Source organism: Neolamprologus brichardi, chromosome 8, assembly GCF_056152115.1.
Source record: "Neolamprologus brichardi isolate AB-2024 chromosome 8, ASM5615211v1, whole genome shotgun sequence".
Classification (NCBI taxonomy): Eukaryota; Metazoa; Chordata; class Actinopteri; order Cichliformes; family Cichlidae; genus Neolamprologus; species Neolamprologus brichardi.
Genome location: NC_142111.1, coordinates 19,482,635 through 19,494,681, shown reverse-complemented (window position 1 = coordinate 19,494,681; position 12,047 = coordinate 19,482,635). Strand labels below are relative to the sequence as shown.

The 12,047-nt window shown below is 39.6% G+C and overlaps 2 protein-coding genes across 5 annotated transcripts; one reads left to right on the top strand and one right to left on the bottom strand.

Annotated features, from left to right (window-relative positions):
• Positions 1-230: 230 nt before the first annotated feature.
• nat9 (N-acetyltransferase 9) lies at positions 231-3,130 on the top strand. Of its 2 annotated transcripts, none has more exons than XM_006790970.3 (6): positions 231-316; positions 1,256-1,365; positions 1,454-1,594; positions 1,730-1,789; positions 1,958-2,052; positions 2,141-3,130. In XM_006790970.3, the coding sequence occupies exons 1-6, from the start codon at positions 240-242 to the stop codon at positions 2,288-2,290; spliced, it is 633 nt and encodes a 210-aa protein (XP_006791033.2). In that variant the 5' UTR covers positions 231-239; the 3' UTR covers positions 2,291-3,130. The 2 variants fall into 2 exon arrangements, with proteins under 2 accessions (XP_006791033.2, XP_006791032.2); XM_006790969.3 differs by having other exon boundaries at positions 257-316; positions 1,237-1,365.
• A 3,317-nt stretch (positions 3,131-6,447) lies between these two features.
• lrrc59 (leucine rich repeat containing 59) lies at positions 6,448-11,592 on the bottom strand. Of its 3 annotated transcripts, none has more exons than XM_006790972.3 (8): positions 11,439-11,592; positions 11,184-11,293; positions 10,967-11,026; positions 10,449-10,607; positions 10,047-10,151; positions 9,890-9,962; positions 8,497-8,688; positions 6,448-8,311 (listed from the first exon to the last, which is right to left on the bottom strand). In XM_006790972.3, exons 2-8 carry the CDS (start codon positions 11,283-11,285, stop codon positions 8,031-8,033), a joined length of 972 nt encoding a protein of 323 aa, XP_006791035.2. In that variant the 5' UTR covers positions 11,286-11,293; positions 11,439-11,592; the 3' UTR covers positions 6,448-8,030. The 3 variants fall into 3 exon arrangements, with proteins under 3 accessions (XP_006791035.2, XP_035763703.2, XP_006791034.2); XM_035907810.2 differs by having other exon boundaries at positions 6,449-8,314; positions 11,184-11,322; XM_006790971.3 differs by having other exon boundaries at positions 6,450-8,314.
• Between the last annotated feature and the right edge of the window lie 455 nt (positions 11,593-12,047).

The following is a 12,047-nucleotide window of genomic DNA, read 5'->3' as shown; positions in this document are numbered from 1 at the left end:
CTGAATGTCTACTGTACAAACTGAACTGGAATGACCGACTGTTCACTTTACAATTTCAAATAAAGTTCTAAAAAAACAAAACAAAACCTCCCTCCCTTTCGTGCTTCCTAATTCTGTCCGGCAGGTGGCGCCTCCTGTCTGTGTGACTCCTGTGCGCAGCTGCAGGAAGAGTGTATGCGGAAGCGGTGTCTGAGCAGAAACGTGGATCGCTTTTAAAGTTATTACAGCGGTTTGATGCCATGAAGATAAACGAGAACACTTTACTGGAGGGACACAGAGTCGTGCTGGTTCCTTACAACGTAAACCACGTGCCCAGGTAACGTGAACAGCTGTTAGCGGAAGCGATCCCCGCATCACAGCTGTTTACTGTCCTCTCCCCCTTTTATTCCTCTTCTTATCGCCACTTCTTGTTACAATGTGTGTGTCTGTTTATGTGACAGTCTTTTAGTGCTAAGTATAAAACATTTGTTTACAATAACATTTCCAACTGCACAAGGAAAGGCAATACAAAGAATAAAGAGTTTAATCCGTTCAGGTCATATTTACTGCTTAATGACACATTATTTGTCTTTAGTAAAGAGTATGTTTTAAGGCAGAGGTATCAAATATGTGGTCTTCCAAAGGCTTTGCGAAGTGTGAAACCTGCAAAAAAGAGGCATAATCTTAGCCTTTTCTCTGCTTTTGCACTATTAACTATTGTGTTGCAACTCGTTAAGATGTATTGCACTATAAGAGTGTTTCTAAACTGTTCATCCCCCTAAATGAGTGTTAGAGATAACCTGTCATATAACACTGAAATAAAATGACTGAGCCACACAGTCATGCAGATGTTTTTCTCTGAGTTCTCATTCTGCTCATCGTATGTTTTTCCATCGGATGCTTCTTTACATGTGAGTGTGGCTGTAAAAGTTAGTTAAATAGTTTGTCATGCAGCAGTTTTATTGACATAGCCAGCTGGAGAACTCCTGAACAGGTTGAGCCAGAAACAAGATGCATATCTGCCACAGTTGTCTTCTATTAAAACCTTTTTCACAGCAAAATCACAAATACCTCCCATATCATATCTGTATTAAAACATATAGTTCATAATTAATTCTGGCAATAATAGATTTTTCTCAACCCATTATTTATTTATTTTTTATTATTACAGCAAATGTTTCAATTTCTGAGTAATTTAGTTTGATCATAGTAACCAGCTGTCTTTGTTATTTCATATTTCCTGGGCGTCTTTATTAGTGAGTTTAACTTCATCCAGGTATCACGAGTGGATGAAGTCTCCGGAGCTGCAGCAGCTGACCGCTTCAGAGCCGCTGACCCTGGATCAGGAGTACGACATGCAGAAGAGCTGGAGGGAAGATGACGACAGTGAGGAGCCGTCAGTAGACATGATAGGAAAGCAATGCCGAGAAAAGCATTTTCATTGTGTTTGTGTGTTTTTATGTTGCCTTTCCAGAGTGCACGTTCATAATTTTGGACAAGCAGCGGTGGGCAGACCCCAGTGTGGAGGAGGAGCAGTGCATGGTGGGAGATGTCAACATCTTCCTGACTGATCCAACAGACCCTTCGCTGGCTGAGCTGGAGATCATGATAGCAGGTTCTTAAAAACATCTACAAGAGAGTAACCAGTGCATTTTTACATGCTCGGTGCAGACTTTTTGTTCAGTTGTTACATTGTTTTGATTGTGTGATAAAGAAGAAGAAGTGTTTTTTATCGTTTGTTTTTTAACAGAGCCCAGTTACAGAGGCAAGGGCGTCGGAAAGGAGGTGACACGTATGATGATGTGCTATGGTGAGGCAGCCAGAACAGTCTGCCAGACTTTTAAAGATTTCTGTATGGAAATGAAAGATTTTTTCAGCCTTTTTTAAAGTACTGTAGACAGTACAGTACAGTTTTTACATTACATTTGTAAAAAAACAGTTATTTTATGGTGGTGATCAGCGTGTTTTCCTCCATCAGGAGTCACCAAACTCGGGGTCAGAAAGTTCCAAGCAAAGATCGGACTGGAGAACCAGGTCAGCATCACCATGTTCAAGAAGCTCCACTTCCAAGAGGTAACCAGATCTCACTGTGTGGAATTGTGCTCTATAAAATAAACCTTTTGTTTGGGAATTTAATACAAAGTCGTCTTGCTTGCTGCAGGTGTCGCAGTGTGCAGTGTTCAAAGAGGTGACACTCGAGCTGACGGTAGATGAGTCCGTCCGGACGAAGCTGCTGGACGATGCAGCTCATATGAAGGAACGAGATTACAGACAGACCTGCAGCCGCGGACATGAACTGCTCTCACAGTGAGGTTCTGTACTGAGCTTCTCACTCACCTTCTAAAGACTTCAGCTTGTGAAGCAGGATGACGTGACAGGATGACATGTGAATCTGAAAACTTGCAACAGAATCCTGTATTCGAGTCACAAGAAATGTTATTTTCTGTCACATAGTGGCAAAAAATTCTGATTATAAGACAAACAGAGGCAAACAAGGACAAAACCATACCTCATACAATTTTAAATAAGGAAATCCAGATTCACAATAGAGTTGAATGGGTTCTTCCTTTTTGGATACGCTTCACCAGGTTTGTGGAATTCCTCTTGGTGGTTTTGGCGTGATCTTGCTGGCTGTTGGACTTTGCGGAGGAAAAAACCTGCAAATTGTAACCTGAACACTGTTGAAAAACAAATGCATAGGTTTGAATATGACATCACACTTTCATCCTCATGCATCAAATCGTGTACTGTAGTCGAGACATTGATTTAACCGTTGTCATCTCCGACCCGAGGAGTAAAATGAAATGAAAGATGCTGTGGCTGATGTTTCTAGTGGAGCTGGTTCACTTTATATTGATTGTGTACCACCTTAGCAAACTAGAAATCACTTGCCAACGCAAAGATTTGTGCTTCTCTATCTATAAACCAAGTTAATATCTCTAGTGTCCTTTGTTTGGAGAAGATTTACACTTAAAATTGAAAGGTGATGTTTTTATGTTTGGTTCAGTATTTCTATTGACCAGTTCTGACTTTTTTAAACTAAACTTCCAATTGCACGGTGGCACGGTGGTTAGCACTGTTGCCGCACAGCAAGAAGGTCCTGAGTTCAATTCCACCATCAGGCCGGGGTCTTTCTGTGTGGAGTTTGCATGTTCTCCCCGTGTTTGCGTGGGTTCCCTCCGGGTACTCCGGCTTCCTCCCACTGTCCAAAGACATGCAGCTTGTGGGGATAGGTTAACTGGATAATCCAAATTGCCACTAGGTGTGAATGTGCGAGTGAATGTGAGTGCGAATGGTTGTCTGTCCCTGTGTGTTGGCCCTGCAACAGACTGGCGACCTGTCCAGGGTGTACCCCGCCTCTCGCCCTATGACAGCTGGGATAGGCTCCAGCGCCCCCCGCGACCCTGAAAAGGAGAAGCGGAAGCGAATGGATGGATGGATGATGGTTTTAGTCACCAGCTTTCAGCAGCATTAGGCGCTACTTCTTTTTAATTATTCACTCTGTCCCCAGAATGAAATTAAGAGCTTTTTTCCACTTACTGATGCACAGCCATTAAAAACCACAGCCTAATGTGTTATTTACACATCTCTTATACATTAAAGTCTCATATTCCTCTTAATGTCACATATTTTTCTTAATTTTGTTGCTGAAAACTGGTTGGTGTCAAACATTAAATGCCTGCTGCGGGAGCTTTATTGCCATGTTTATTTTCATACTTCATACTCCTAAATCTCACTGTCCTCCTATTCAGTCAACAACAGGCATTCATGAGGTCTTGAGATTCAGGAAAAAGGACTAGATATTACAGTCCCTGATAGTGCATTGCTTTAGATGGAGAGACTCTTGAGGGATGGCTGTCATGAGGAAAGGCCGCCCAGAAACTTTGCCAGCAGCACACATCGTTGTGTGCCTCAACTTTCGGTCTTTTACCCAGGCTAATCTGCCATTTTCCTTCCTTGGTTAGGTTTAGGGATTAGAGATCTGATCTAGATTATCATTTTCAAATTTAGGACACATCGTCAGTAGTGGATGTGGACCTTGGATTCATCGGGTGTTTCGGCCATTATCACTAGACACCCTCATATAAGGAGGCCCTGCCAGGGTTGATCAGGCCCTGGAGCGTGTCACTGGTTTATGTCAAATTGTTATTTCTCTTCTACTTTCTTCTGTTTAGTTTCCTACAGTTTATTTTCTATCTATTCACTCCAACTGAGAAATAATACTTATCTCTTTAGCATTTATGGAGCCTAAATTCTTCAAAGGGGTAGAAAAGGTGATAGAGAGAAGTGACACAAAAGGGACAAAATAGGAGAGAGCAGAGAGGAGAGCCGGAAGGGGGGCGCCCAATCTGGCTTCCCACACCTCCCCGCCGGATCGGGCTGTACGCTCCACCTCCCCACTGCCTCCCAGAAAAGGGAAGAAGAGCAGAGGGGAGAAGAGCAGAATATGAGATCATAACTAACAAACCAATTAAAATTTTCCTCTTCTTCTCCTCATCAACTTCAGTTAAGTCGTATCATTACTATGTGATATTAGCACAAGTGTGCTACAAGCTAATGCTAGTCTACACCTTAACCCTGGAGAACCCATGGGGTCAAATTTGACCCCATGGGTTCTCCAGGGTTAAGGGAGTCCTGCAGTTAGGTCCATAAGTTTTTGGACATGTCATATTTGTGATTTTTGTCCCTGTACACAACCACAGTGGATTTCATATCAAAGAGCAGAAATGTGATTGAAATGCACGCTTTCATCTGCATTCACCTTCAGTTTCTGCTTCTTTGTGGGTCTTTCGGCCTTCAGTAACTGAAAAGCATGCTACACTGGGTTAAGATCATGTGACTGACTGGGCTATTGAAGAATGCAATCCAGATGTTGATGATGTTGTGGTTTGCTCCTTCTTAAACTGTCAGGATTTCCTTTTTTATAAAGACATCTGTTGATTGCTGACCTTCCTCTGTGAGGGTGCTCTTGGACAGATATTGTGAAAGTTTTTTCCCATCAAGTTTAAGACTTGAAATCAACTCCAGATGAACTCCAGATTTATCTGCCTAATTTGTCATTAAATAATGATGGAACAGGCCTCATGGAGCTGTAAAATGGATTACTTCTGAGCCCTTAAAATAGGGAAAAGATATATAAAAATTCCAAAACAGGTGATATAATGTACTTTTTTTTTTTCAAAATTACCCTCATAAAAAGTACTTTTCCCAAAAAACATGGACCTAACTGAAAATCAGATTGATTGTGGCCGCTTGAATGATTGTTACATTTCTTTCAGTCTTGTTTTGTTAGACTTGAATTGAGAGGTACTTGTTTTTGTTTTTTTGAAGAATTGCTACATTAACTTCAGTTGTGACACCAAACCTTTAATTGAATTTCCTTCCAACCCTATTTTGGAAAATCAGATTTAGGAAACATGAACCGCCACTAAAGGCACTTTCCACCCATTTTCTTTCTTTTTTTTAAAAACGTATTTGTTGTGGTTTCCCAGACTTCACTCACGCAGAATGGTCGTATTAGACAAAAAGCTAATGGATGGCAGCTAAAACAGAACGCTTTGTTGGTCAAATTAGGTGGTTTATAGTCTCAGGTTTCAATTGTCCAAGGAGTGCATTCTGAGTAATGTTTTTGGTATTGTTTGCAATTTCTAGCTAGTTAGTTCAGTTTTAGTCTAGTTTTGGAGAATGGCTCTAACAGCACAGAGTCCCCTGAGGTGTCTTAGTGCAGCTGTAAAAGTGGATCAAGATGGGTTTTTTTTAAACACTAACAATGATCATCAGTGTGTAACTTGAATATGAGCATTATAGTTCTTTTTTGACCTTCTAAGCTGCGTTTCACCACCAAGCCCATCCTGGTGCTTTAACATATAACATACCAAATAATCACATGAGCTCCACCTGTTTGTCACATTAATGTAATAAAGTCAGAAGCTCCAGAGAAGCTACATTCAGGCTCATTACACACTGATTCTCTATTACTTTCTCCATCACCTGAGTACTTTATGTTTCACAACATTTTACAACAATGTTAAACATTTCACCAAACTACAAAACCCAGAAAGCCAACTCTCCAACTTGTTGGGGTTATAACTAAAAAAATGTGTCAGCGTTTACATAAATGACCAGGATGTTGACCATTTCTTCTATTCCATATTGCACCACCTTCAACACTATTTTGAATGCTATGCTAAAGCTGAAATACGTCGAATTAGCAGAGGAGAGATGGAACTTAAAAAAAAATGCATAGTACGAGTCCTGCCTTTATTTATTGCCCAAAGTATGTCTGCAGCTAATATCATGAAATGGCAGTGCAGAGACTGAACACTATATTTTACATTAACAAAGACAAAACTAGACCTGAACCTATTGACAGCATTTTCTTGTCACCGAGGTGTTATTCTGTCACAAATAATATTCGAGCCAAATATGTTTTGCAGCGCATTTAATTATGCCGACAGGAAAATTACACAAAGAACAGATTTTTTTTAAAAAAGGCTTTTTATTTACACTGCTAATTCAATATGCACATTAAACTAGCAGTCTTGGGGGTTAGATAGACATAGATAGACATGCCACGCTTTTAAAAACAGCACACCACTCTTTCAATAAAGTGACGCCAAATTCCCAACTGAAGAGGTTTGAAACAGAATATCTGAATGAGTTTTATTTGTCCTTTACCGCTGCATCTGAATTAAACATTCATTTATTGCGACAGTAGCAAAGCTTGTTTATTGGTAGTCCAGTTTAAAGACAAATTTACAGTTTGTACATTGTTACTGAAAAATTAAGAGTCTGCGAAAAATACTCACAGTTGGAAGCAGGAAAAATCTGAAATGATACAATCTGTGCAGGATTTATGAAAAAAAAGTGTTATCAAGTTTAAAATGACCTGTTGTATTAGAATCATCAGCATTGGCTGAGCTTTAATTTATATAAGAACTGAAATTATTTAGTATTTCTAAATTTGCTGGTGTTGTTTATTATAAATGCACATAAAGGAAACAGAGCTTTATAGTGAAATGGAAGACATCGAATTCAATCTTGGAAGATGGTTGTTGGGCCACTGGATGGAGGCCATCCTGTCCTATTGATAAAGATCTCTTCCTATGACATTCATACACCATCAAAGTAATGAATTACACTTTCTTTCTTTATTTGTGCATACAGATTTCTTGCACGTACTACAGCAGCATTTATTTATTGTGCAGAAAAACCGAGATGTGCTGTTGAAATTGCCCTTTTCTTTTATTATACGGGATTAGATTTGTGGTTAAGCAACTTTACACCGTCAGAAAGGGGATTTTTGCTCTTGTTAAAGATCTGGAAGCAGGAAACATGTACTAAATGAGATATTTTGCTCTCTGCTGGATAATACCGACACTTTTTCTTAACTACCTCTGATATCTTTGGTATTTGTGTGACTGAAAATGTTTTACCGGCTGAGGATATAAGCTGTGACAACATAAAATCCACTTCTATCATTTGGACTCCAAAGTGCAAAATTAAGGAGGGTTGACTATATGGCTGGAAAGGCTTTGTATTGACACAGCTTCTACTGCACATGCTCAGACTGCCTAATCTAACACTGGCAAATGGACAACTGTGACTGGCAGCTAACATGTGACTGGTGCAGCACAGACAGGGCCCCCTGACACTTCACTGAACGTCTCTCAAATACAGCCTGTGCTCCGTGTAATGCACAGAAAACAAACCAGCTGGCTGCTGGTCAAAGTGCAAAACATGGTCGACAGGGAGACATTTAAGATGATTACTTCTTCTTCTTTTTTAAAAAACACACTGCAGTACAAAGAGGGTACAAGAGAGACAATTCCATAGGAATTTAAGATGGTTTTCACACCTGTTCCATTGTCATTTATCTGTACAGACCTTTCACCTCCCCAGCATCACAAACATGGTAAGGAGATGCAGGGTTACCCACTTTAATGAGACTCATGATTTCTCATATTTAAAAAACAAACAAACAAAATCCCTTGGTTCACAGGTGATAGTGGAAAACCTGGAACTCTGAGCTTTGATGGAGGCATGAGTATTTAGTTCTTAGATGTTTGTGTGGATTCGAGAAGCTCTTTCGCTGCAGTCGACAGATTCTGCACCAGCTGTCTGAGCACAACCTGTTGCTCTTTGGCCCAGGATAGGCCGTCGTCCACTGCGGTGTTTATCGGCAGACAGAAAGCTTCCTTTTGCAGGTCAGTCAGGCGACAGACAGCGGCGACTCCGGCCAATCCCACGAGCAGCAGCAGGAGGAGCTTGAAGATCAGACCAATGACAGAACGGCGAGGTTTAGGCTTAGACTCCACAGCGACCTTTTTATCTGCTGTAACGAAACACATGTTTGATATCAGAGTGACTCATCAAACCAGAAATCAAAGATTTTCTGACCACTTTGAGTGATTTGTGCATTTCAAAGAAAAAGGCAAAAAAGAAAAGGTCTGTTACAAGCTGACTAAAGTCTTCAAACATAGATACGGATACTTTCTATTTCAATAGATTTACCACCTGCTGCCTGTCCGTTCTTCTTCTTCTTCTCCTCACTTTTCTTCTTCTGTTGCTCTTGTGCAGCCAGTGCTGCCTTCTGAGCATTGTACTCTTTCCTCCTCTTCTCCTTCTCCTCTGCCTTTTCCCGTTTGCGAGCCTCCCTCTCTCTGGCCTCCCGCTCCCTCTGCTTCGCCTCCCTCTTCCTCTCCAGCTCTGATTAAAGGATGAAGGAAATGTGGCCAGAAGAGATGCAATTACACAGATTTATTCTTGCTGGGACATTATAAGCTTGTATTTCAGGGAGCTTTTTCCTGCTGTCCATAAATGAGATGAAGTGCATTTACTTCTTTTCACAGCGGCAACAAGACTCCCATTAACAACGATCCTCTCGGTCTGTTGTTTGAGATACTTTTTCAAATAATCCAGAACAAAAACAACCCACAAAATTATTGTGCGAGTCTGCACTAACCTTTTAATACATTTATCTGTCTGAAAACTCTTGATTTTTAACAATGATAGATTTGAGTGGTGGAGCAATGAATGAATGAATTCATGAACACACTTTACAGTAAAGTCGTAAGTATAGTTTTCCTTGTTTAATTTGTCTTGATGTCAGATTTTTAGATTCATACTATTTAGACTTTTTGTGTTTTAAACCCCCAACTAGGAACATAACATACTTGTGCCTGTGTAAAAATAAACTAGCGTACTAGCAGTCTTATTTTACACATGTAATCATTCTGTGTCACTGCAACTTTTAACCATAATGTTTTAATAGTAAGAACAATATTAATTGTGATAGAATTCACCCTCAAAGTCCCACATTTTCATCAGAATTATTTTTTGTTATTCATTTTTATTATTATTATTTTTCCTGTTTTTTTGGTTTTTTTGTTTTAATAGCACTTCTGTAGTATTAATTCTATAATCCTCCATTTTTATTCAGTCAACATTTTCAAATCCTTTTATAGTCTGTTCCAAGGGCACAGTGAGACTCGTGCTTCATTAATGTACATCAATCGGTGTGAATACTAATGGTTGATAAGATCTAAGTTTCCTTACTGTACACAGAGCATTTTAAATGTGCTTTTTCATAATTTCTACAACCCTGGGTCTCAGTAAGAAATACTTAACTTCACTGTATTCCACTGCATTTGTTTTTTTAAAGCTACAGATGACGTTTCCGCTACATTTCACACAACTTCAAAAATGTGTTGTTTGTGTGGACGATACGCAGGATAGATATGTTCCTGTAACACTTGGGGAGGATATGACCCCACTTTGCAAATCAGTTTCTTTTAATGTATCAAACAGTATCTCAACCAAACGCAACAGTATACTTGTTAGTTTAAAATAGCTTTTTTTCCTCCTAGTTATTACTTTTTTGAAGTTCTCAAATGATTATGTTGCCTACCTTTTTCTCTTAAAAGTCGTTTCTCTCGAGCATGATCGACCTCCTCCTGAATGGCTCTCATGTGCTGCAGAACCTAAAAAAACCCCACGATCTTTAGTTTTGGACGCATTTATGGTAATATCATGTGTCAATTTGCTGACTCATCATTCTCTGTCACCTTAGTGGCGCACTGTTTGCACTGTTTCTCATCCAGACAGTCTCCTGCTGCCTTGGCCAGGCCAAGCTCCAGTGGGTTATCCTTTAGGTCCAACCATTTGAGACTCTGAACACAAAGACACACACAGAAAGAGCTAAAACTGAGCTTGGGAACCTCAACAACCACACGCTTTACGCCTTGTAATTACAAAGTTAGAAAACAGCAAGTTATCAGCAGCAAAGGTTAACAAAAAAGCAAAGGATTTTTGTTTAGAAACACATATACTAGCTTCTTCCTGAGATTTAGGAGATTTACATCCAGTAGCTCAAACTCTGGCTATGAATTTAGCTCTTTACGCTAAGCTAAGGCTGCTGGATGAGGCTAACTTAAACAATGGATGCACATCTATCAAAGAACACCCACCCTGAGCTGAGAGAAGCTCACTGGCAGATTTGTCAGCTTATTGTTGTACAGATCTAGATGCTGAAGGTTCATCAGGTTCCCCATGTCATCTGGCAGACTGCTCAGTTGGTTTTTACTCAGATCTACCTTCACTAGGTGGGTCAGGTTGCAGAACTCTGGCTGCAGGAGGATAACCCAGTCAAAGAGACACACAGCAGTTATAAACATCCCAGCTCATTCATTAAGACATTTGAATGCATGCAGGGTAATTCAACTTGTCACTCCCAGAGTTTCAGAAAATGCAAGTTACTGAAAATACTTCACTAAAGCAAGAGTGATTACTTTTTAAAACAATGAAAAAGTAACTAAGACAAAGAAATACTTAAAACATTTGAAGATGATCAATTACCTAAAAATATAAAATAATTTTGACCTCTAAAACTTCTCAAACAAATAGTCTTTGCAAAAAATTGTATTATTAAGAGCATCAACTTGATCAAAAACAAACAAAATGTTTAATCTAAGTGTTCAATACTCACAGGAAGGGAGGTAATGTTGTTACAAGATAAGTCCACAACTGTTACTTTGGGGAACAGGGCCTATTGGAAAACATCACATTACAAGTCAAGTTTGACATTAGTGGCAGGTAATTATTTAACAGACATTTTAACCAAGAAACAGAAATGGGAACAAACCACAGCAGAGTAACGGTGAGTGTAAAACTACAGTATGCTTTGAAGCAGCTGAGTAACTTACCAGCTCCCTGACTGGCACCTCAGTGAGATTACACAAGCTCAGGTCCACTTCATTCCCACTGATTTTATCCTTCAGGTTCAACACTTTGCTGTTTTTACTCATTCTGGAGTCTGTGGTGAGTAAACACACATCACAGGGACTGTGACAAAGAAATACTGACATGAGTGGCCAGTTTCTGTAGTTTTTTACTGCAGATACTTCTGAACTAGCAACAGGAAAACCCTGCAATGTGAACATTTTACGCGACCTGCTCACCTGTTTCGACAGCTGCGGCACAACTGTGTTAAAAAGTGAAAAACGACGAAAGAGAGCGACGGATTCACCTTGTAAATGTGGTTAAAATGCGTTAGAAGGAGAGCTCTATAAGGCTGGAGAAACTGCTTCTGGCAGCACTGACTGCTTCAATGAAAATCCACGTCACTAACTGAGCGACAATACGGAGATACTGAAGCGAACAGCGCCCCCTGTAGCAACGGAGGAAACAGCGCACTGCAACCAGTGCTATCTTTGATCTTATTCTTAAAAGTCATAATATACTAAATTATAAATGATGAATATAATAATATGCATGTATTAAATAAAATATAAATTGTGAATAATAATTATAAACAAATTAAAATAGTTAGTGTGTGGGGGCAATAGAAATGGCAGTTATATTTGATATGTCAATCCATGCTTCTCTTTTTGACATACCTCAAGTGCAAAAGAACCCAAACTTCAGCATCTTCTCTTAAATTTACATAGGTGTGAAATTAAGAGGCTTAAACTGATTGTACAAGAGGAAGCTTTAATGAAAAGTTTTGCAATTGTGCAACATTTCTAATGGAAAAATTAATGAAAGAGTCCCTTTAGCGCTGAGCCCAA

Coding starts and splice junctions, on each gene's coding strand:
- nat9 (XM_006790970.3), top strand. CDS start 240: ATGAAGATAAACGAGAACACTTTACTGGAGGGACACAGAGTCGTGCTG. Junction 1,366..1,453: donor CTGGAGGGAAGATGACGACA/GTGAGGAGCCGT, acceptor TTGCCTTTCCAG/AGTGCACGTTCATAATTTTG. Junction 1,595..1,729: donor GCTGGAGATCATGATAGCAG/GTTCTTAAAAAC, acceptor GTTTTTTAACAG/AGCCCAGTTACAGAGGCAAG.
- lrrc59 (XM_035907810.2), bottom strand. CDS start 11,285: ATGAGTAAAAACAGCAAAGTGTTGAACCTGAAGGATAAAATCAGTGGG. Junction 11,027..11,183: donor AGGTGCCAGTCAGGGAGCTG/GTAAGTTACTCA, acceptor GTTTTCCAATAG/GCCCTGTTCCCCAAAGTAAC. Junction 9,963..10,046: donor GCAAACAGTGCGCCACTAAG/GTGACAGAGAAT, acceptor GGGTTTTTTTAG/GTTCTGCAGCACATGAGAGC.